The sequence below is a fragment of the Lynx rufus genome, unplaced genomic scaffold, assembly GCF_022079265.1.
Source record: "Lynx rufus isolate CCGP_SWC_20201006 ecotype Redwood Valley unplaced genomic scaffold, mLynRuf1.p SCAF_26, whole genome shotgun sequence".
In the NCBI taxonomy this organism is placed as follows: domain Eukaryota; kingdom Metazoa; phylum Chordata; class Mammalia; order Carnivora; family Felidae; genus Lynx; species Lynx rufus.
Genome location: NW_025814841.1, coordinates 12,536,757 through 12,562,448, shown reverse-complemented (window position 1 = coordinate 12,562,448; position 25,692 = coordinate 12,536,757). Strand labels below are relative to the sequence as shown.

Genomic DNA, 25,692 nt, shown 5'->3' with positions numbered 1-25,692 from the left:
AAATGAAATATCATTAGTTTGGTTTGACTGCTGTTAATGAACCTAAATGAGCTCCTAATGAACCCCTCTTTCTTCAATGTGTGTTCAAAAGGTATATTTAAAGCAGCATGAACAATTCCTCAGAGTATTTCCACTTAAATATAAAGGTCAACTCTAAAAATACTGATAGATTAAAAATAGGCATTTCTACAACAAATATATCTTTATAGTAAAAGTAGGTTTGTGTTACATAATTTCAGTATGGCTAATTTACTTTGTTTTAAATTTCAGGTTTCTTTCTCAGTCAAATATGAAATGAATCAAGGAGAAGCACAAGTCCAGACAGATGTGAGTTTGTTTTAACTTGTTAAAATATTTACAGTATATTTCTTAATTAAAAAATGTTTAAGTACACAAGGGAGTTGTCAAAATAGTTCTGCGATAGATCCTTCAACCAGCCTCCCCTAATGTTCACCTGTTACATAACCATAGTACAGTGATCATAATAAGGGCATTAATATTGATGTAATCCTATTAACTGATCTGCATATCCTTTCAATTTCGTTTTTTCACTATCTTTTTTTTAATTTTTTTTTAATGTATTTATTTTTGAGAGAGAGAGAGAGACAGAGTGTGAACGAGGGAGGGGCAGAGAGAGGGAGACACAGAATCTGAATCAGTCTCCAGTCTCTGAGCTGTCAGCACAGAGTCTTACACGGGGCTCGAACTCGCGAACCGTGAGATCATGACCTGAGCTGAAGTCGGACACTTAACCAACGGAGGCACTCAGGCGCCTGCCTCTCACTATCCTTTTTTTGGTTTAGGACCCAAATTGCTTTTGCTTTTGGTGATCATGTCTCCTTAGTCTCCTTTAATCTGTGACAGTTCCTCAATTTTTCTTTGTCTTTCATGACCCCATCCCAACACTTTTGAAGAGTACTGGTTATTTATTTTGACCTTCAGTTGGGGTTGTCTGATATTTTCTCATAATTAAATCAAGTTTTGATACAGATACTACAGATATGATGTTGTGCCCTTCTCAGTGCATCATATCAGAAGGTACATGATGTCAGGATGTCTTATTACTAATGATGTTAACTTGGATCATGTCTAAGGCGCTATATGCAGAGTTCTCCAAATAGTATTTTTTTGTTTGTAATTAATAAGTATCTTGTGGAGAGAGAGTTTGAGAGGATGCAAATATCCTGCTTCTCATTATCCTTTTGGTCTCTGATTTTAGTATCTAGTGATGATTCTTATCTATAAAAAGTATTACCGTGACATCTGCCTGATGGTGATTTTTCTCTTTTTTTATTTATTTTTTTCTATTTTTCATTTCTTCTATGTTTGTTAAATGGAATTCTAGAAGAAGTCCCTTTGCCCACATGGATTTATTTATTCAATGATTTCTTTAAAAAAATTTTTTTTTAATGTTTTATTTATTTTGGAGACAGAGATAGAGCATGAACAGGGGAGGGGCAGAGAGAGAGAGAGAGGGAGACACAGAATCTGAAGCTGGCTCCAGGCTCTGAGCTGTCAGCGCAGAGCCTGACGCGGGACTCAAACTCACAAACCATGAGATCATGACCTGAGCCAAAGTCGGACGCTTAACTGACTGAGCCACCCAGGTGCCCCTATTCAGTGATTTATTTAAATCAGTATAGTTTCCTGGATATTTATTTTATTCTAATGATTATAATTCATTACTGTCTATCTTCTTGGTCAAATTGTCCTAGATTTGGCCATTAAGAGTTCCTTCAACTTGGCCTCTATCCACCATTTTTTTTTAGCATTTCTTTACTCTATTTGCATATTTGAACATTGATGAAGGAAATTACATATATTCCAAAATGTTGTGTTTTTTTAGATTGCTTTAGGCGTTTTGGGTGGGCTGGCTGTTTTATCATCTCTTTTGAAGACAGCAGGATGGAAGAGGCGCATTGGGAGTCCCATGATTGATTTACAGGTATGATCTCAGGAGTTTTTAAAGTATATTTTCATCTTTTGACTATTTTGTGTCTTTCTTTTAAGATACAGCTGGAGAATGAGTAAAACACTGCCTTCTTTCCCTGGGGTATATAACCAGAAGAGGTGTGTGCACACCGCATTTTCCTCCCACATTGCTGTGTGCCGGTCCACACTCCCACCCGCAGTGCTGTTCTTATTTCCACACATCCTCACCAACGCTTGGTATTTTCCAGCATTTCCATTTATTGCCAATCTGGCAGTGCAAGTAGTACGTCATTGTTGATTTCATTTTCATTTCTCTGCTTTTCATAGCCTTTATTAATCATTTTGGTTTCCCTTTTTGTAAACTGCCTGTTTATATCCCTTGCCAATTTTTCTATTTGGTTTCCGGTTTTTCTCGTTGATTTAAAGTAGTTTTTTGTATTTTCTAAATATGAATCCCCTTTTGGTTTTTGATGTTGAAATATGTCCTCCAAATATGACCCATCTGTTATCTTTATCTATGTGTTACTTTGTTTAACAGAGACTCTTAATTTTGATATTGTCACATTGATTAGTTTTTCCTGTGCCTCTGGAATATTTTTTAGGAAAACCTTCCCAGTCTCAAGATCACAAAGATATCCTCCCAGGTTTTATTCTATTAACTTTATAGTTTTACATCTCATATAGTCGTTTTTAATTTACCTTTGTTTTTATTTTTATCTAACATTTATTGAATGTATGCTAGGCACTTTTTTAAAGCTTTATTTATATAATTTATTTAATCCTCACAATAGCTCTCTGAGATTAGATACTATTATTATCATTCCCATTTTACACAGAATGAAATTGTGGCAGAAGTGAAATAAACTTTCTACTCATTTAATTTTTTACAACTCAGTAATAGGTGGTATTTATTTCCATTTTGCTGATGAGTTACCTGAGAAAGGCAACATAGTAACTTGTTTGTACTGATACATCTTCCCGACACCAAAGCCAGTGTGCCAAGGAATCAGAGGAGAGGCGCTTGGTTTACTGTTTGGAATAGTTAAGAAAGGCTTTCCAGAGAAGTGAACTTTAGGGTGGGTTGGGTTATCTGAGCATTCCACAGATAGTCACTGAGGACCTGCTTTCTGATTGCCAAGAACACTACCAGGTGCTGGGATGTGATAGTGAGCAAAGACATATTGGGTCTCTACTTTCAGAGCTCATGAGAGTTTGCCACAGAGAAGAAAGAATATTGGATGGAACAATAAGCAATGCCCATTTCATTCCACAAAATAATTCAAATGCAAGTTAATCATGGAGTGGTTGGAACTGGCATATGAAGTTTAAAAAGTCCATTTTGGTCTAGGTTGTGAAGGACCTTATGGGTCTGGAATTTATACTCTAGTGAAGAGTCATTGTACATTTTTAGGAAAAGGAATGACACAATCCAATTTACATTTAATTTTTCCAATTTAGATTTTAGAAAGCTAACTCTGGTGGTAGTATGAAGGACTGATTGGGGTAAAGGGCTCCAAACTAGGAGAGAATTAGGAAGCAATGTAACTTTCTTAGATAGTGAAAAGATAAGCCGGGTTGAGTAAGACAATGTTGGTAATGGACTGAAAGGTACAGATTCAAAGGAACCCAGGAGGTGTCCACAGTTGGGCTTTATAACTGAATAATCTATAGATACATGACACAGGCTTTAAACTTGAGAAACTGGGTAGAAAATAGGTTACTAAAAGTGATAGTATAAATAGATTGAGTCTATAACCGCTATAATTCTCTTTTTAAATTGCAGACAGTTATGAAATTCTTGGTGTACTATGCTGGTGATCTGGCCAATGTTTTCTTCATCATCACTGTGGGAACAGGTCTATATTGGCTTATTTTCTTCAAAGTACGTGAGTTTCTCAATTTAACCTAAATGTCCATACCTGAATAAATGAGGCTGTCTTTATAGAGGAACTATCTTTATTTGGGGATATTTCTGATCAAGAGAATTGAGTGAGGCAAGTGATGAACTCCCGATTCCTTGAATATGGTATTTACTGAGTCTCACCACCTACCTCTTTTATGCTTTCTTTGATTTATAAATTGTGCTTCTTAAAAACCCTGTATGGTCATATTTAACAGTGTAATTTATATCATAGGCACAGAAATCTATCTCTGTTTTGCTACCAGTGCCAGCTCAGGAAGAACGTCTTGTTACTTATGTGGGATGTGCTTTTGCTCTGAAGGTAAGTTTTAAAGGACAGGTTCCTGAATTTAAAAAACCTGCTAATAAACTCATAAGTCTTTAAAATGCTTTCAAAATCTTTGGTGTAAAATTTAGTGTGATTTTACTTTTTTTGTTTATTTTTATTTTTTAAAGTTTTATTTATTTAAGTAATCTCTACACCCAACATGGAGCTCGACCTCACAACCCTGAGATCAAGAGTTGCCTGCTCTTCCCACTGAGCCAGCCAGGTGCCCCAAATTTAGTTTGATTTTATTTTTAATTTATTATTTATTTATTCTTTTTTTTTTTTTTTTTTTTTTTTTTTTTAATTTGAGAGAAAGAGTCAGGGAGTGGCAAAGAGAGAGAGGGAGAGAGAGAATCCCAAGCATGCTTCTTTCCATCAGCGCTTGGAGCCTGATGCAGGGCTTGATCCCATGAACTGTGAGATCATGACCTGAGGTGAAACCAAGAGTCAGACATTTAACCAACTAAGCCACCCAGCTGCCCCTCTAATCAGTCTTATTTAAAATACTTAAGGAGCTCCTGGGTGGTTCAGTTGCTTAAACGTTCAACTCTTAGCTTCAGTTCAGCTCTCGTGGTTTGTGGGATCAAGCCCTGTGTCAGGCTCCAAGCTGGCAGTGTGGAGTATGCTTGGGATTCTCTCTCTCCTCTCCCTCTATCTCTCCCTCGTGTATTGTGTGCTCTCTCTTTCTGTCTCTTAAAGGTAAATAAACATTAAAAGAAAAAAAAAAAGCACGAATTATTTTATTTTACCAAGAAAGTCTACTTTTATTTATAATAGATAGTTCATTCTGAAAAACTGACTTAAATAATTTTCATAAGAAGCCATACATATTTTTGAATTAATACAAGTTATATTAATTTGATAAAGTGATATTTAATTATATGACTTTTCTTTTTGAAGTCTGATGGTGCATTCACAATACCTTTAGGCATGAATTTTATCTCTTTAGTGGACAATAAAAGGTACCACTTTGGTACCATATTACTTTCCTCCTCTTCTCATGGCGTCTCCTCTCCCTATTTCATTGTTCTATCAATGTACGGGAAGCTGTCTAACATGGTTCTGGTAGATCTCATCCCGTTGTACTATGATTATTAGTGTCTGCTTTTCCCACTGATCTGTGAGCTTCTTGAAGGAAGGAATCATGTCATACTTAACACGTGTATTCTTTGATAAATAATGCTTCTACTAGGAAGAACGCCCCAGATTAAACATATTACTTATGTTAAAATGAAAAAGATGTGTTTCAACAACACATTTTTAAAAATTAGCAATCTCAATACCAGAAATAGACAGTAAAGGCATCTTAAAACTTTAATTAAGACAGCAAATTACAGTTGAAAAATACCTTTACTCATAAAGAAATCAGATGATCTAGAAAATAAAGTGTGCTTTTGGAAACCTAGGGAAAGAGAGTCAATTATGCATGGCTTCTGTATGAGGAGAAGGTAGTATGTCTACTTTTTTCATATCCCTATTTTAAAGAAAGAAGAAAGGAGGGCAAATGTATAAAAATTTTGTGGATTTGTTGATTCCATGTTACTTGATGAGCTTCTAGTGATCCCATAATGATATTATAACTTTGTCATTGTGTATTGTATATTCTTGTGATTAAGTATATTTGTTTCTTAAAAAAAATCATCATTATTTTCATAGGCAGGTTTTTTTAAATGTTACATATTATTTTTGAGAGAGAGAAAGAGAGACAGTGTGGGGGGCAGGGAACAGAGAGAAAGAGAGACACAGAATCTGAAGCTGACTCCAGGCTCTGAGCTGTTACCATAGATTGCAACATGGGGCTCAAACTCACAAACCATGAGATTGTGATCTGAGCTGAAGTCAACCGCTTAACCAACTGAGCCACGAGGTGCCCCTCCATAAGCATGGATACATTTAAAATGTTTTGTTTGTCATTTTCAGGCTCTGCAATTTTTGCATAAGCTTATGTCCCAGATTACCATAGATATATTCTTTATTGACTGGGAGCGACCTAAAGGAAAGGTTCTGAAAGCTGTTGAAGGTAACTGAAATAACCATTGTACCAAAATGCTTTTGCTGCTTTTTCAGAACAAAGATGAAACCCTCTTGCTTATTTTCTCTCTCTGACCAGGTGAGGGCGGTGTTCGCAGTGCCATGGTTCCTGTGAGCATATGGAGAACATACTTTGTAGCAAATGAATGGAATGAAATTCAAACTGTGAGAAAAATTAATCCACTCTTCCAAATACTTACTGTCCTCTTTTTTTTGGAGGTATGAACTTTTGTAATTGTGTGTGACTTCTGTGTGCCTCATATATATTAATTTCATGTAATTCCAGCTACATTTTTTTTCCAGCTACATTTTCACATCAGTGGAAGTCTTCTAAAGTTTTCTAAAGTTATCAAGCCATTACAAAGAGTGGCTTTTAAAAACTTTGTTAAAATACACATAACATGTAAAACAAAACAAAAAATCGCCTGGGTGGCTCAGTCTGTTGAGTGTCTGACTCTTGATTTTAGCTCAGGTCATGATCCCAGGGTTGTGGGATCGAGCCCTGCTTCCGGTTCTGTGCGGCGCATGGAGCCTGCTTAAGATTCCTTCTCCCTCTGCCCCTCTCGTCTGCTCACTATCTCTCTGTCTCTCTAAAATAAAAATTAAAAAAACAATACACATAACATGAAATTTACCATCTTAACCATTTTTCAGTGTGCAGTTCAGTCTCATTAGGTACATTCATCTTGTTGTGCCACCAGCCCCTAAGACTCTTTTCATCTTGCACAACTGAAATTCTGTACTCATTAAACAACAACTTCCCATACCCCTTCCCCAGCCCCTGACGATTGCCATTCTACTCTGTCTCTTTCAGTTTGATTACTCTAGGTAAGGAGCAGTTTGTTTTGTTTTGTTTATTTTTGAGAGAGAAAGAGCATGAGCAGGGGAGGGGCAGAGAGAGAGGGAGAGGGACACAGAATTCGAAGCAAGCTCTGGAATCTGAGCTGTCAGCACAGAGCCTGACATGGGGCTCAAACTCACGAACTGCGAGATCATGACCTGAGCCGAAGTCAGACGCTTAACCGACTGAGCCACCCAGGTGCCCCAGGAGCCGTTTTTAAACTACTGGTTTGTATCAAAATCCCCTGGGAAGCTTTTGCAAAATATCTGTTCCTGGTCTCACCCCTAGAGATTATGTTTGACTCAGTAGCTCTGAGGTCTAGTTATCTGTGTTTTGAAAAAAAACAAAACAAAACAAAACAAAAAACTTTTCTTTCTCAGTCACATTCTTACTAGAATTAGAATTCTGCATCAGAACCACTATCACAGGTGAAGTTTTTCAACCAATTATCATTGAATGCTTGCTGTGGGCTATGTTCAGTGCTGAGAGCTGCACTATGCACAGAGAATGGGTGATGCTTGTGATGCCTTTGCAGCTATTTCATGGATCTGGTTGGAATTATTAAAGGAAGTATTCAGTACTGAATAGGAGACTGAACTATGAAAACCATTTATGTGGGTAATAGATTTTCTCAGGAATTAGCTGCTTAAATAAAGTTAGATATGAATTACTAACTCATGTCTGTCTGCCTTCCTTTTTCCTCCTTTTCTTCCTTTCCCTTTCTTTCCTTTTTTAAGCTGGGAAAATATACGTATTTCTAAGGCATATGAATGATTTTTCAAAAATTCATGTATAGTTTTGTTTGTTAAGAGTGTTCTATAGAGCTTTAAAAGGTGTTATATGAAAAAGAATTTTTTTAGATGAGCACATTTGGAAAGCATTGGATTCAATAAAGTCGTGTAGATTTCTTTACTGTAAAACTTACCAGAACTGGGGCACCTGGGTGGCTCAGTTGGTTGGGCGACTGACTTCAGCTCAGGTCATGATCTCACAGTTTGTGAGTTCGAGCCCCACGTCGGGCTCTGTGCTGACAACTTGGAGCCTGGAGCCTGCTTCGGATTTTGTGTCTCCCCCTCTCTCTACCCCTCCTCTGCTCACACTCTGTGTCTCTCTGTCTCGATAATAAATAAACGTTTAAAAAAAATTAAAAAAAAAAAAAAACTTACCAGAACCTTTATTCAATGAGAGTGGAAGGCATGGACAGGAGTATAATGTACAGACTATACTTACTCAGCTATGGCTTCCTTTTATCACAGAAGGTACCTCCTTCAAAAGACATTTTGCAAAAAACATTTGCAAAAACCACTGTTGAAAAGTATAAGAAGTATTTTGCATAGTGCCTGGCATATGTTAAAAATGTGTGAAATGCTAGTTGTTCATTGCTGTTTACTGAGTAAAGTTTCATTCTTCTTGACAGAAATTTTTTAATTTTGTCAGTGTGTGATAATAAGGTTATATCTGGCCCTTAGTCATATTGAAGAGATTTCCAAATGAACTAACTAAATATTTTGTTTTGTAATGAAAACTCCTGGATAATTATTTTTAATCTAGATTTTCTAATGTTTGTACAAACTTTTATAAATATTTTAGTTTTTTAAAGTAAGGGTAGGGAAGAGTGTCTCATTTTCATAGCAGAGCCGTTTTCTTTATCCATGTCTATTTAAATTTTTCTTTTTTTTACTTCAGGTTGTAGGATTCAAGAACTTAGCATTAATGGACTCATCCTCTAGTCTTTCCAGAAGCCCAACTAACTATATAGCTCCCTATAGCCGCATTTTAAGATACGCAGTGTCTACTGCTCTTTGGCTAGTCATTGGAAGTTTACAGGTAACAACAGATCATACTTTTTAGCAACATTGCCTTTCCATATTTATAACTCTGTTTACATACTAATTATCTTCAAATATTGACCACAATCTTGGTTTCTACAGCAGAAATAAGGTAACAGTGGAAACAACAATAGCAAATAGCTCACATTGTGTTATGATTCAGGCCCTGTGGTAATTAATTGCATTGTAAATATTAACTTAATCTTTATAGTAGCCCTCAGAGATAGTTTCTATTAGTATCCTCATTTTATAGATGAGGACACTGGGGCACAGAAAGGCTAAATAGTTTGCTAAAGTCATGCAGTTAGAGATCGACAGAACTGGAATTTGAACCTCTGATGTCAGAGCCAACCCAGTGGGCTCCAAAGGGTCTTTCAGACCTGCAGCTTTCTAGTCAGAAGACGGACTTTGTGTTTAGTTTATATAAACTATAGGGATAGCTAAGCTACTTTTATTTATTATTTTTTTTAAGGTTCACTTATTTTTGACAGAGAAAGAGAGACAGAGCATGAGTGGGGGAGGGGCAGAGAGAGGGAGACACAGAATCCCAAGCAGGCTCCAGGCTCTGAGCTGTCAGCACAGAGCCCGACATAGGGCTCGGACTCACAGACCATGAGACCATGACCTGAGCCGAAGTCGGACGCTCAACCAACTGAGCCACCCAGGGGCCCTGTTAAGCTGCTTTTAATATTTCCCTTTTTTTTTTTTTTTTAAATACAACTGAGTGTTTACATTTATTTATATATCATTAAATCTCATTCAGATTGCCAGTACCCCTTGTGAAATTTTTGTTGAAATATTTATTGAGAAAACTGAAACTAAAAATAAATCTTCTTGGCCTCAGGTCCTGTGGCTCTAGCAGAGGATCTTTTCTATGCTCACTTCCCTTATCTTCTTAGACCTTAAAAAAAAAAAAAAAAAAAAAAAAAGATGAAAGGAAGAAGAGAAAGCAGCATGAACTAAAGCACCTGACTCCAATATCTGCACTTCTTTCTCTTGCTTCTAGACACTCCCATGAATGGAAAGAACCTTTCTGTTTGATTAAAAATTTCTTTAAGTCAGCAAATGAACATGGGACCTTTAGACACACCGCGTTAAACTTTCTCCAGCCTGGCAAAACAGGCTATTTTTAAATCATGATTTGGGATTAAAATCCAAAAATTCCTATAGAATTGGATCCAGGTGGCATTCTGTAACCTGAGAATAGACTCTGAAAATTTACATTTATCTTAAATTGATGAGACTTGTTTAAACTAGAAGCTACAGGGATAGATCCAGTGAGAGATGGCTTAATAATCAGAAAAGAAAGTCAGGGGCGCCTGGGTGACTCAGTTGGTTGGACATCCAATTTTGGCTCAGGTCCTGACCTCACAGTTTGTGGGTTCAAGCCCCACATCAGGCTCTGTGCTGACAGCTCAAAGCCTGAAGCCTGCTTCCAATTCTGTTTCCCTCTCTCTCTGCCCCTCCCCAACTCATGCTCTGTTCCCTCTCTCTCAAAATATAAATAAACACTAAAAACAAGAAAAGAAAGCCAAACACATTAGAATTTGAAATGAGATAGGATCAAAAGAGAATGGGGTTTGATATTTATCATCAATATAATAGGGAGAAAAGTCATTTTAAAGATATATAAGTATACATTTTTCTGAGTAGATTGGATTCATCTGGATGTAGAGAATTTAAAGGAATACCATCTGAACCTTTTCATATTTGGTTAAGTACAACAACAACAAAAAAACAAAATAGCAATGGCTGAAGTAAAAGTGACCTGTATCATGAGAAAGAAGAATGGAGATGTGCAATGCAGGGCGGCTCCATGCTGCCGCCTGGACCCAGAAGCTCTGCCACTCAGAACTTCCCTCTCTAAGGTCACCTTGTGGAAGGAGTCAGGGGGAACAGCTCACCCTCTCTTCTCTAAGAGCCTTTCCAGAAGTGCTGTTCAGTATTTCCTTGGCCAGAACTTAGGCAGATGGCCGCACCTTCCTGCACTGGTGTCTTTCAGCTGGGCAGCAGTGTGCCCGCTCCAAAGAGGGTTCTGTCACTAAGGAGAAAGCAGGAAGGATTGGTGGGGCAGAAACTAGTCATCTCAGGCACCACCATCTCACCTCATTCTTTGTTTCTCACCCTGCTTTCATTCTGGTAGGAGTGTTTCTCTCCGTGGGTTATCAGTGTTTATTCCTCAAGTATTGTTAAGAGTCCCTTTAAAATTTTTTTTTTTTTTCCAACGTTTATTTATTTTTTTTGGGACAGAGAGACAGAGCATGAACGGGGGAGGGGCAGAGAGAGAGGGAGACACAGAATCGGAAACAGGCTCCAGGCTCCGAGCCGTCAGCCCAGAGCCCGACGCGGGGCTCGAACTCACGGACCGCGAGATCGTGACCTGGCTGAAGTCGGACGCTTAACCGACTGCGCCACCCAGGCGCCCCAAGAGTCCCTTTAAAAACCTGTTACCGTTCCACAAATTTGTTCATAAAAAGTGTTTTTGATTCTCATAACGTTAAGCTTATTATTTACTCCTTTTATTTCCCTAAACCCAGCTTCTTCAACTTTTAAGTGATATCCTTTAGTTTTTAAACTTTGAAAGTTGCTGTTTTTCAAGTCCTTTAAAGGGATTTAAAACAAGACGTATATAGAATGTTAGGGAAGTGTGTTCAGTAATCAGCTGCTGTAGATTCATTTATTTATTCATTCACATATCTGAGTACATTTCTGTACTAGGCTCTGTGCTGGGCTCAAGGATATGCTTAACAAGAACAAGCTACAGATTGTGGCAAATGCTGTGAAGGGCATCGGGAGATGAGATAGGGAGTAAGTGGAGGAGAGGTGGGTGGAAGTTAGGAACGGGGGCAGCTTTCAACTGGGTGGTTAGGAAATGTTCTCTTTCTCTGACATATATCTAAGTAGGTCTACGACATAAACTTTTCTCTTTTGATTTATAAAATAATTTCCTTTTCCAGTATTGTTATTAAAGCTAAGAAAACAGTTGAAACCATTCCATTTGAATATTTAATGCAGTATCTGCAGTTGAAATAGAATACTTGATATATGTTTTTTATGTGCTACTCTGTCAGGGAAGATTAATTTGAAAAGCAGCATGTTTTCTAATGGCTTTGGAACTTAGGAGATGAGCAGGATTGCAGAACCAAACATAAATCTGGCCACTAATACATTGGTTTATGCTAAATTTTTTAAAGCCCTTCTTTTTCCTCCCATGTTTGTCCTGTCTTGTTTTAATGATACAGAAAAGTTTTTAAAATGCAAAATAGGCTCCCTCAATGAATCTTAATACAATTCCAAAACCTACTTTCTTTGACAGAAGAATCAGAAATGATAAGTAGGATTGTATCCCACAGGAACCATTCAGAGGCCACTGTGTTCTTGGGTGGACCTTCTTTTTTCTTAAGATACTATGCTGTGGCTATAAAAGAAAATTAAATTTTAAAACCTAATAAGTATGAACTTGGCTTAATGTTTCAGATCATGTTCTTTGCTGTCTTTTATGAGAGATTTATAGAAGATAAAATTCGACAGTTTGTGGATTTATGCTGTATGAGCAATGTAAGTACTTTCTAACTTTATCTTGCGACTGTTATTTTTCCCTTTTTAAAGGTCATGAGTACATTAAGAGAGGCTTTAAAAGTGATTTGGTATGATTGGATTTTTTAGTCCAATTTCCCACTGATTGTTAATTCCGGAGATAGTTATAATGAGCTACAAGCTAATGTTTACTGCCTTAGTTTCTTCTTCTTCATGTGCAGTTTCTTAATTATGAATTCCTTATGCTACCAAATAATTCACTCAGCAGAGCCCCTGAAAAGTTTTCATATATCTATCAATCCTATTTCTTCCTTTCTTGGAAAATATCTTCAATCTCATTTCTGTGTTCTTTAAAAAAAAATTACTTAATTATCCTTTATTACTTTATTGTCCTGTTTGTATATTTTCCAAGAATTCAACCCTCTTTATTTTGAGAGAAAGAAAGCAATTTTAAGAAAAACTTACTTTTCATTGTTTTCTCGATGAGCTGCTAATAGTTCCTCTCTTCTCTTTTTATAGATATCAGTGTTTCTGTTATCCCACAAATGTTTTGGATATTACATTCATGGTAGATCAGTACATGGGCATGCAGATACTAATATGGAAGAAATGAATATGAATCTTAAAAGAGAAGCGGTATGAAAGTATTTAACATCTTTTTAATTTGAGACATGGGTTCTCTTTTCTTAATCTAGGATTTGTAATAATATTTTTAAAAATTCCTCATTGATTACTTTTGAAAGTTGCTGGGGCACTGATTCATTACCCTGAACATTAATAAAGGGAAAGAATCAAATTTCATCTTACAGTTCCTTATATGAACTGTATTTCAGAGTAACCGAAGAATTCATGAGGTAAAGTTCTTCCTTATAAAAAGAAACTAAAAGAAATTCTACCTTAGAAAATCACCATTTTATAATGACTGATGGATTAATGCATATAGGTTACAATCATCAGTGGATGCTAAAACAGTTAAGGGTAAGTTGACAGGGAGCTTTATAACAAGGAATCAGGTCGACACAATCTGAGCACACTGGCTCAATCTTACTACAAGTAAAAATTAGGAAAACGAACATTATGCACTTCCTGTTATGATGCAGTAGGAAGTACATAGTATCACTCATAAAATATCCTTGCTTAAGAAAATCAAGTCTAAATACAATCAAGCCTCTAGATCTAACCGCCAGTTTACAGGAATTAGAGGAGCTAGAGGGATAAATTAAATAATACCATAGGAAGGAATTAGCCATATGTAGAATGCAGGATAGCTCACAAGGTAGATGACCCAGTGTCTCCAGCAAATCAAGAGCATGTAAAGAAGTGGGGTGGGCGGTGTGAGAACTGTTACATAGGAAGAGATTTAGAAACAAAATAATCAAGTACAATGTATAGACTTTGGATCCTGATCCAAACAAACCAACTATGAAAAAAAAAGTCCTTGGGAAAAATTAGGAGATTTAAGGACTAAATATTAAATTATATTAAGGAATGATTCATTTTATTACATGTGCAAATGGCATGGTGGTTTGTTTTTTTAAGACTTTATTAGTTATAGATACATACAGAAGTATTTACAGATTTGGGGTTGGGTGATGGATGGTTTACTGTTTGTTCTCTGTACTGTGTACATTAGACCACTTCCTTAATAAAATTAAAAAGAAAAATAAATACTTAAGAAGAAAAATTAAAAGGATTTTTTGACTAAAGGACCTGTGACTTGTACGAATCTAGTACATGATTATAGCACGTCTCAGAGAACAATTTATTTAGTACATGAACTGGTTGGTTAACTATTAGAAATTAACACCTGATTGAAAAGTTAAATGTAAAAAAAAAAGAATATCTGAGATTGGGAGATGACATTCTAAGCAAAAAGAATAGAAAACATCAGGGGCACCTGGGTGGCTTAGTCCGTTGAGCGTCAGACTTCAGCTCAGGTCATCATCTCACAGCCCCTCGTCTCCAGCCCCACGTCAGGCTCTCTGCTGTCAGCACAGAGCCTGCTTGAGATCCTCCGTGCCCTCTCTCTCTCTGCCCCTCCCCTGTTTACACTAGAAAGTAAACATTAAAAAAAAATAATAATTAGAAAGCATCATAAACGGAATATTCATTGATTTTACTTTATTAATTAATGGAGAATATTTACCTAGCCAACAGTCATATAAATAAAAGACATAGCAAATAAGGATAAAATTCTCATAGCAAATATTACAAAGATATTGATAGCAATATTGAAAGTCATAAAGATCAATAGGCGAACAGTTAAAACCTCAATGGAAAAATGACAATTTTTAAATACATAAATGAACAGGAGACTAATAAACCTCTTAAAAATGTATAGCTCATAAATAAATGTAAAAAACTAATATTTTTGCCCTCTTCAAATTAGCAAACTTTTTTTAAAAAGCTAATACTTAATAGTACCAAGGACATGATGAAATGGGCACCCGTAAAACTCCTGGTCTAAGAATAAATTTTTACAAATCTTCTGGAAAGCATTTGGAAATAAATATACCAAGAGTTTTTTTAAGAGTTGATTATCTTTTACTCACTGATTCTGTAAATCTAATTCAAGGAAATAATTAGCAATGTGAATAGCTAATTAGGTTGAGGGTCTTTATCACAGGGACTATTTATAAGGCCAAAAGCATACATAAAAATAAGAATAGGGGCGCCTGGGTGGCGCAGTCGGTTAAGTGTCCGACTTCAGCCAGGTCACGATCTTGCGGTCCGTGAGTTCGAGCCCCGCGTCAGGCTCTGGGCTGATGGCTCAGAGCCTGGAGCTTGTTTCCGATTCTGTGTCTCCCTCTTTCTCTGCCCCTCCCCCGTTCATGCTCTGTCTCTCTCTGTCCCAAAAATAAATAAACATTGAAAAAAAAAATTAAAAAAAAAAAAATAAGAATATATTAAATCAATTGGTCTTCCTACACAGTGAAATCTTAGGTAGACATTGAAAATCTTGTTTTATAGAATATTTAATGACATAGAGAAAAAGAAATCAGTGTGATCCCAATTTTATGCCATCTATATGTATATCCCTGGACAAAGGACTGGAAATGAAATACCTTCAAAACTTCTATCTCTGAATGTTGAGATCATAGGTGATTTTTTTTCTTTTCTTTCTTTTTTATACTACTCCATATTTTATAAATTCTCTGCAATAGCATGTGCTTTTTTAATCAGGAAAAAAGAAATGTTTTTCAATAGAGAAATTCACTACATGTAGACTTCCTTTCAGTCTGTGAAAAACAAGTGTTATGTTTGAAGATTAAATTTAGACAAGAAGATTATTAAACTCTGGAATAGGCAAATAAAGCAAGAGAAGGGAAGCAGAAGGACTTGAGGTGACCTTGAAGCATCGATGGGAAGTAGCTAGGGGTGGGGTAGGGCAAAATTTCACATGTTTATGGTTGTCAGGATTCAGGCTGTGTCAAGGAGACCTGAAATGGATATCTGGTCCATGGCATTAACCGTTCAATCATGTATCACTACCTTTTTATTGCATTTAATTAAGGAAGTGTTTTAAAAGTTTTTAGGAAACAAAAAGGATTATAATTATGAAAGTAGTTAATCTAAGACTAGACATTTTGGCATGCATTAAAGAGCAATAAAATTAATCATAAAGCAAGTATCAATATATAATGAATTTAGTATGGATTTTTTTTAAAGTAGTGTAAAGGAGATGATACAGAGAGCTGAAAGGCATGACAAGAAAGAAATTAGTAAAACCCGGAGGGGAGTGGGAACCTCGGATAATGTCAGAATCCCTTTTGTCTCAAATATAGTTTCAGTAAAATTTCAGTTGGCTTCCAAATCTTGTAATGTGTGATACCAACAAAAAGAAAAATTTTAGGGGTGCCTCAGTCAGTTAAGTGTCCAACTTTGGCTCAGGTCATGATCTTGCGGTTCGTGAGTTTGAGCTCTGTGTCAGGCTCTGTGCTGGCAGCTCGGAGCCTAAAGCCTGGAGCCTGCTTCAGATTCTGTCTCCCTCTCTCTCTGGTCCTCCCCCCGCTCACACTCTGTCTCTCAAAAATAAATAAACTTTTTTTTAAAAAAAATTTGTGTATTTTCTTTTTGAGATAAGGCAAAATTTTTATGATCTTTATTTAAATCATTTAACTTTTCAGGAAAACTTGTGTAGCCAGAGAGGTTTGGTACCAAACACAGACGGTCAGACTTTTCAGATTGCAATTTCCAGCCAGATGAGACAACACTATGACAGAATTCATGAGACACTAACAAGGGTTTGTATAAATTACAATTCAGGTATATTTTGTCAATATTTCATGTTACTTAAAAACCAAGAACGTAAGACGTGTTGCATTTATTTTTGTCTCTTTCACATTAGAAAAATGGCCCTGCCAGACTATTGAGTTCATCGGCAAGTACATTTGAGCAGAGTATAAAAGCATATCATACTATGAATAAATTTCTTGGCTCTTTCATCGATCATGTATGTATGTCAGCATTTATATTTAAACTAGAAGCAAAATATAATTCTTAAGAAGTTAACCAGGAATGTCAGTGATTTCTTTAGTTAACTAAGTCAGTGGACTTAGAACCCTTCTTTTTTTGCCTGTCAAAATTAATACTGTGGCTTAAAGACAGAGTTACGTTATATAAAAATAAAATGACATTTTATATCTCTACTAGCATAATGATAATTCCCTTGAAGTATGTCTACACTGCAATTGTGTCAGCTAGTTACTGAAGTATTACTATATTATTTATTACAGAGATATGCTGTGGTTGTATTCCTGAAAAGCTTGTTATAAGTTGATTTTAAGTATATCTAGCCCTAAATACTACTAAAGACATTTAAAATTTTTAACATTTCTAAAGAAAAACTTTGTTACAAAGCCCAGTGTAGTAAAATCCATCTTTTTAAAGAACATATTTTCCTTACTATTCATTTTTTCATTTTCTCTCTTCCTGATTTTACATTAATTTGGAAACATTTCACTGCTGTTTTTGAAACAACTTTGTCTTTTTATATTAGGTTCATAAGGAAATGGACTACTTTATAAAAGATAAATTGCTTCTTGAAAGAATTCTTGGAATGGAATTCATGGAACCAATGGAAAAAAGCATCTTTTACAATGGTATCCTTCAAATGCCTTTGCTAAACTTGATTACTATTTTCAAAGTTTGAAAAAAAAGTACTTGTAGTTATTTGTTTTGCTTTTATAATTTTATATAAAAACAAAGGAAAGGTAATGAACTTAATTAACTTAACAGTATTATAGTAGTTTGCTAGGTTCCATTTTATTATGTCATAGAGCAGGAAACAAAAGTATAAAAGGGGCGCCTGGGTGGCTCAGTCAGTTAAGTGTCCAACTCTTCATCTCAGCTCAGGTCTTGATCTCAGGGTCGTGAGTTCAAGCCCTGCACTGGGCTCTGTACTGGATGTGAAGCCTACTTAAATGCACACACACACACACACGTGTGTGTGTGTGTGTGTGTGTGTGTGATACAAAAAAAGATCATTATTCTGTAAGAAAGTAAAAAAACTGAATTTCAAAATCAGTGGTAGACATGAAAGAGATAGTAAAACACATAAAATTCAGGTTTTTTAAATTTGAGTATAACTGACATGATGTTAACATTAGTTTCAGGTATACAACATAGTGATTCAACAAATCTGTATGTTGTGTTATGCTCACAAGTGTAGCTACCATCTGTCACTATGCAATGCTGTTATAATACCATTGACTATATTCCTTATGCTGTATCTTTTATTCCTGTGACTTATTCATTCTATAACTAGAAGCCTGTGTCTCCCACCCCCTCCACCCATATGTCCTCCCCTCCACCTTACCCCTGCCGACCATCAGATTCTGCTTTTTGTTCATTTGTTTTGTTTTTTAGATTACACATATAAATGAAATCATGTGGTATTTATCTTTTTCTGTCTGGCTTACTTCACTTAGCATAACTCTCTCTACATCCATCCATGTTGCAAATGGCAAGATCTCATTCCATTTTTTATGGCTAATATTCCACTGTGTGTGTGAATATATATATTTATTTATGTATTCTTTATCCATTCATCTGTGAATGGATGCTTGGGCTGCTTTGATATCTTGGTCATCGTAAATAATGCTGCAATAAACATAGGGGTACATCTATATTTCCAAATTAGTGTTTCTGTTTTCTTTGGGTAAATGACCAGTAGTGGAATTATTGCATCATATGACATTTCTATTTTTAATATTTTGAGGAACCTCCATGCTGTTTTCCACAGTAGCTGTACCAATTTACATTCCCACCAACAATGCGCAAGAGTTCCCTTTTCTCCACATCCTCATCAACACTTCTTATTTCTTGTCTTTTTAATTTTAGCCATTCAGACAGGTGTAAGGTTTTCATTGTGGTTTTGATTTGCTTTTTCCTGATGATTAGTGACGTTGGGCTTCGTTTCATGTGTCTGTTGGCCATCTGTATGTCTTTTTAGGGAAAATGTCTTTTAGGTCCTCTTCCCATTTTTAAATGGGATTTTTTTTTTTTTAAGTATTGAGTTAATTTTTTATGTATTTTGGGTATTAACCTCTTTTCAGGTATGTCATTTGCAAATATCTTCTCCCATTCAGTAGGTTGTTTTTTTATGTTGTTGATTGTTTCCTTCACTGTGTAAAGCTTTTTTATTTTGATGTAGTCCCAATAGTTTATGTTTGCCTTTATTTCTCTTACCTGAGGAGACATATATATGTCTCCTTAAAAATTTTGCCATGGTCAGGGGTGCCTGGGTGGCTCAGTTGGTTAAGGATCCAACTTTGGCTCAGGTCATGGTCTCATGGTTTGTGAGTTCGAGCCCCACGTCGGGCTCTGTGCTGACAGCTTAGAGCCTGGAGCCTGCTTCAGATTCTGTCTCCCTCTCTCTCTGCCCCTCCCTTGCTCATGGTCTGTTTCTCTCTGTCTCAAAAATAAATAAAACATTTAAAAAATGTTTTTAATTTGCCATGGTCAATGTCAAAGAAATTACTGTCTATGTCTAGGAGTTCTGTGGTTTCATGTCTCACATTTAGGTCTTTGATACGTTTGAGTTTTTATTTTTGTGTATGGTATAAGAAAGTGGTCCAGTTCTATTCTTTCTTTGCATGTAGCTGTCCAGTTTTCCCAGCGCCATTTATTGGAGAGATTGTCTTTTCCTCATTGTATATTCTTGCCTTCTCTGTCATAGAACAATTGACCATATAGGCATGGGTTTATTTCTGGGCTCTCTATTCTGTTATGTTGATCTATGTGTCTTGTTTTTGTGCCAGTACCATACTGTTTTGGTTACAACAGCTTTGTAGTATATCTTGAAATCTGGAACTGTGCTACCTCCAGCTTTGTTTTTTTCTTTCTCAGGATTGCTTTGGCTATTTGTGTTTCCATATAAATTTTAGTATTATTTGTTCCAGATCTGTGAAAATGCTGTTAGTAATTTGTTAGGAATTGCATTGAACCTTTAGGTTGCTTTGGGTAGTGTGAACATTTTAACCATATTAATTCTTCCAACCCATGAACATGAAATATCTTTCCATTTGTGTGTGGTGTCTTTAATTTCTTTCATCAGTGTTTTATAGTTTTCAGAGTACAGATAACCTCCTTGGTTATTTATTCCTAGGTATTTTATTATTTTGGGTGCAATTGTAAATGGGATTGTTTTCTTAATTTCTCTTTCTGCTACTTCATTATTAGTGTATAGAGGATTTCTAGGTATTAATTTTGTATCCTACAACTTTACTGAATCCATTTATTACTTATGAGAGTTTTTGATTGGAGGCTTTAGGGTGTTGTATCATGTCATCTGAAAATAGTGACCGTTTAATTTCTTCCTTACCCAGTTTAGATGCCCTTTATTTCTTTTTCTTGCCTGATTACTCTAGCACTTCCAGTGCTATGTTGAATAAAAGTGGCAAGAGTGAACATAAAATTCAGATTTTATGAGAATCTGCAGTTAGTGGAAAACTAATGAAACACTTAAAGAATAACATTCGTGATTAGTTTTAACATTTAATTTTTTATTTTATCCAAATTCTTAAAAATCACAGCTATCCGTGACAGGAATGGTGCCTGAACCTGGTTTCTTATCTTAAAAATGTGGTATATATGTCACTTTTAATGTGGCTGATAACCTCTTATATGGGTTCATTAGAATGGAAATGATGTAACCTGTGTCCTGGTCTAGATGTCACTTATTCAGGCAGTATTGGGCATTATGTGTTGTGCCAGTCCCAGGATACACAGATACACAGACTAGTGGGCATCTCAAATGTATGAGTGGGGCGATGCTGGGATGGAAGGCTCTGCAGGCACAGGATATACCAAGTACAGAAAGGATAGTGGAATATCTAACCAGACACGGAGTTGAGCCAGAAGAAGCAACATGGAAAAGTTTGAATTGCATCTTAAACAAAAAAAGTTACTATTGTCAAACAGGAATGTCAGGGGAAGAGAGGCAAAGACATTTGTACGGAAGGGGGAAAGGGCATTCAGTACTTACGAATTTTATTGGTGAAGCCTGGTATGAAGTGGGACATCGTAGGAGTACATGAAAGATAAAGAGGGTGATGATCAAATCCCAAAATCCTTGTCTGACATCCTGAGGAGTTTTACTTTATCCTATAGAGCAGTTGTTTCCAAAATATATATATATACATCTTTTCAATGTTTGTCTCACAAGAGATGTGGTTGATTCGTGAAGGTATGATAAAAAACATTAAAATGTCTATTTGTATATTTGAGATTCAGTCATTTTTAATTTGTATTTTAAAGAATTTATAATATATAGTAGTATTTAATAAAATATACCTATTGTGGAACGCATGCTTAACACTTTGTTCTGATAGGGATCCATGATTAAAACAATTTGGAAACCACTGCTAAGGAACATGGGCGCCATCAAAAAGTGTTAAGCAAATCTGATGGTAGATTTCTACTACTCTGGCAATAGTAAAGTGTGTTAAGGTTGTATTTATACCTGTGTTATCATGTGTGAAAAGCCTGGTAGGCATCAGTGCCTGGTATGGGATGGCTCCCAGTGTAGTCATGTTACTATTTGTAATAACAATACAGTCATCTTCATCTTCATCTTCACTGGGAGATGATGAGAATATGAGCTACAGCAGTAATGATGGGGATAAAGAAGAAGAAAGGATTGTCAGAGATATTAAGAGGAAAACAGGTAGAGGAGAGAGAGTAGTAAAAAATTATCCAGATTTCCAGCTTGTATGACTAAGTGGTTGGTGGTGATGCTTTTCACTAAAAGAATGCAGATGGAGGGAAAGAAGATGAATTTAGGTTTTCTTTTAAATTTTTTTTAATGTTTATTTTTGAGAAAGAAAGTGCAAGTGGGGGAGGGCAGAGAGAGAGGGAGACATGGAATCCGAAGCAGGCTCCAGGCTCCAAGTTGTCAGCACAGAGCCCGACGCAGGGCTTGAACTCACGAACTGTGAGATCATGACCTCAGCCGAAGTCAGATGCTTAATTGACTGAGCCACCCAGGTGCCCCTAAATTTAGTTTTGAATATGTTGTATCTTGAGGTACTTTCTGGACAACTAAGAGGAAATGTCCAGTGAGGTATTAAATGTAATGAACTGGATCTCAGGAGAAAGGAAAGGCACACGATAGCCGGGAGTCTCATCAAAGGAGGGCATTGCTGGAGCGATGTCAGTGAAAGAACACCCGGGAAGAGCATACAGAGCAGGCTTGTTTATTTGTTTAAATTTATATGCAAGTATAATATGTATACAGAAGTCCATATTTTGTAAGGATATAGAATAAAGGGGAGTGAATTTTCACAAACTGAATATATCCCTGTAACTAGCACCCTGATCAAAAAAGAACATTACCAGCAAGCCAGGCATCCCCTTGTATCAAACAGAGTTCCTAACTGGATATCCATGAACAGCTTTGCTGGTTCCCCGGACCGCCCTGAAATTATGTGCCAGATTTGTATATATGTACTTTCTTCCCACTCTGGTGAAAGGGTCTGTAGCTTTCATCAGGATCTTAAAAGGGTGTTTACATCCCAAAAAGAACAAACCCCTCCTTGTGGAGTGAGGGGAAGAAAAAAAAAAGAGAGGTCGGTCTTAGAGCAGAACCTTAGAGTTCTGCTCTATTTAAGACGCAACCCATTTAAGACGCAAATTATAGCTCACTATGCACTATTTAGTCCTTGCTGGTTTGGGTTTTTTTTTTTTTTAACTTCCTCTATCTTGAAGAATCTAAGATTCTTTGGGCTTTAGTTATATAAACAAATAAGGGATATTAATTACCTGGTCTTTGAGAGGTATTGACGATACACTTATATTACATGCAATGACCAACCCTTGGTACAAATGTTAAAATTGCTTTTTATGAGCAGAATTCCTTGACTAATCTTTGAGATTAGCAATTTTTAATTTTAATACCGTTTGTTTATTTTTTTAAAGCAATGAAGTATTACAAGTAGCAGCTAGTTTCTATTGTGCTGTTTTTAAATATCCAAACTTTATCACCAGAAATTTATTCCATTTTGCAGTTTCTAATTTATATCTTATAAATTGTTTTTTTTTTTTAAATAGATGAAGGATATTCTTTCAGCAGTGTCCTGTATTATGGAAATGAAGCCACTCTTCTTATTTTTGATGTGCTGTTCTTCTGTGTTGTGGATTTGGCTTGCCAAAATTTTGTTCTAGCAGCCTTCCTTACATACCTACAACAAGAGGTAACTGTAAAGTTTTTTTACTGGATTTCTTTTAAAAGAACTATATTGGATGGGGCCCCTGGTGGCTCAGTCCATTAAGCGTCTGACTCTTGATCTCGGCTCAGGTCATGATCTCACAGCTTGTGAGTTCAAGCCCTACAGCGGGCTCTGTACCACCACTCCCCCCGCCAAATAAATAAATAAACTTTAAAACAAATATTTTTTTAAAATAATTTTTTAAAAAATACATTGGAAGTAGATATTTTATAGCAGAGACTAACAGTATCTACTTTCACAAGGAATTTATAAAGGTTTAGAATATGATTATTCCTACCAAAAAAAAAAAAAAGAAGAAACATTTCAGCCCTCTCCTTCAGGATCAATGAAATACTGGGGTCTTGTGGAGGGCATAAGTTGTTTGAGCAAATGTAAAAGGAATCCAGTAGGAAGATATTCAAATTGCTGATCATCTAGATGCCAGAAGCGGCAGTAATTAGAATCTGAAACCAATTTTACCATATATGTTAACTAACTGGAATTTAAATAAAAACCTGAAATTGAAAAAAAAAAAAGTAGAGGTAATTAGAGTTCCATTCATCCTCAGCACCAGATGTTAACATAACAAAAAGGCAAGCTAGGGTGATCTAGCTCAGGACTCAGCCCCAGAACAGCCCCCTTATGGTAACTCTCATGCATTTTCCACCTGTGTGAATAAAAAAACAACTGCTAGATGGCTTTGGAGCCTGAAATGGAGATTTTAAGAAATGACAGATTTGTTCTGGAAATGTTATTAATGTCACTCAAATATTCCCCCGTTATATCCAAGGAAGTATATGAGTTAGTAATACATAATTTATTAGTCTTTGACAGAGATCTAAAATTACAAATTCTATCACTAACAGTTCTGTTGATGTTTCCGTAGCTTTTAGAGCTAGAGGTAAGATGCCTTGCAACATATTTGACAGTGAATTTCTATGAACATGAGAAAATTTGTATTATTAATTCATTAAAACATAGTCTAAATAGGAATATACACTTCTTTGATATTATGAAAGATAATAAAGAGTCTTGAAATAATTTTGTATATCACCATGTCTCAGATGCCCGATACATGAAAATAAATAGTTGAGAGAATTAGCTAGTTTAATTTAGATATTTTAATTGGTTATACATATTTCATTTTCTTTCTGTATATAGTTTTCATTCTTTCTGTATATAAAATTTCATTAATAAAAATTGTTTTAATTTTTTTCCAGATTTTTAGATTTATACGTAATACAGTAGGACAGAAGAATTTGGCATCCAAAACATTGGTGGATCAAAGATTTCTGATTTAATTTTGTGAATAACTTCAAAGACAACATAGCTGTGGCAAAAACAGTCATGATCATCAGGTTAGTTTGCCAAAGTTTTTAAAACTTTTAATGCAAATTATTCTATTTTTATTTGTTTTCTAATCTAAAGAAAGATTTATTTTTATAATTTGTGGATACATAACTTCTTTGTGAATATGTAGTGTGATATAATGAAGAATGTTGTTTTCCCATTTGTGGTGGTATTTAATTCACCAGTTCATGAAGTAGATAAACTGACAGCAGGGCAAAGGAAATCTACATGTTGCTGTCAGCATAGCAGTCCCCATCATTTGTCTCTGTAGATAATTTTGTAAACTGGGATTTGCCTACATTTTCTCACATTGACAAAATTACTTAGTTCCAAGTTCAAGGCTAGTTTTCAGTTTAAGAGTTTCTGGTTTTTACTTAACGTTATGGTAAATAAATGTTGAAAACTATTTTCAAGTACTTAGAAATTTGAAATTGTATATTGCTGACTCAATTTGCCTCATTTTAATTTCTCACCCTGTTTGGCAATGGGCTAATTCACTCTTGGATTAATAGGCATCTCATGAGATGGTATATATTCATTCCTTTGTATACCTGTATTGTTAGGTCAGGAAATCTTTCCCGTAAAGCGTGTATATATCTTAACTATCACTTACATTTAAAACAAAGCTATAATGTGTGACATTTTCCCCAATATAGTTTTTCATACATTTTAAAAATTACATTTTAAGAGCATTCCCAAGTTTTGCTCTTCCATTATATTTAAAGATTATAAATAATGAACTGTAAATTTATCATGCTATATTGACAAGATGATTTATTGAAAGCAAACTTAGGCTTCATAAATCAGTACACTTGTATTTTTTTTAAATAAGGAAAAAAAATTAGGATCCAAAATATACTTAATGTAAATTCTGAACCATGTAGTAATAATTTCCCATGACATAATTTTTTTTCTTTAAAATACTCTTCAATAATCCTTTTCATTGTATACTGTATACTTGAAAGTCATCTTATGTTTCAAGTATAATGATCATTAACCCACAAACCATCATTTCTTACTGCCTTCTATGTTGATGCTGTGTAAATACGTAAATATAATGTTATGTAAATATTGTTTCTATTTTTTAATTGAACATATGGAATAAAACATTTGGTGTCTCTGTTTCCTGTTTGATTAATGAGTATTTCATGAAATAACATTTAGGAATATACAATACTATTGCGACAGGGGTCCCCAGCCTTTGCCAAAGTTGAATCTTTTACATTTCTTTGAGT

At 35.6% G+C, this 25,692-nt stretch overlaps 1 protein-coding gene across 1 annotated transcript in view; it reads left to right on the top strand.

Annotated features, from left to right (window-relative positions):
• The window catches only part of TMEM67 (transmembrane protein 67), a 54,622-nt gene extending 28,998 nt beyond the window's left edge, over positions 1-25,624 (top strand). Inside the window, exons 15-28 of the mRNA XM_047088997.1 lie at positions 271-327; positions 1,847-1,945; positions 3,716-3,814; positions 4,068-4,154; positions 6,081-6,180; positions 6,271-6,410; positions 8,719-8,859; positions 12,339-12,419; positions 12,918-13,034; positions 16,526-16,642; positions 16,747-16,851; positions 17,398-17,500; positions 22,950-23,092; positions 24,328-25,624. Of these exons, the coding sequence (XP_046944953.1) occupies positions 271-327; positions 1,847-1,945; positions 3,716-3,814; positions 4,068-4,154; positions 6,081-6,180; positions 6,271-6,410; positions 8,719-8,859; positions 12,339-12,419; positions 12,918-13,034; positions 16,526-16,642; positions 16,747-16,851; positions 17,398-17,500; positions 22,950-23,092; positions 24,328-24,408 (1,470 nt within the window). The 3' untranslated portion in view covers positions 24,409-25,624. The remainder of the gene's footprint in view (positions 1-270; positions 328-1,846; positions 1,946-3,715; positions 3,815-4,067; positions 4,155-6,080; positions 6,181-6,270; positions 6,411-8,718; positions 8,860-12,338; positions 12,420-12,917; positions 13,035-16,525; positions 16,643-16,746; positions 16,852-17,397; positions 17,501-22,949; positions 23,093-24,327) is intronic.
• Positions 25,625-25,692: the final 68 nt, after the last annotated feature.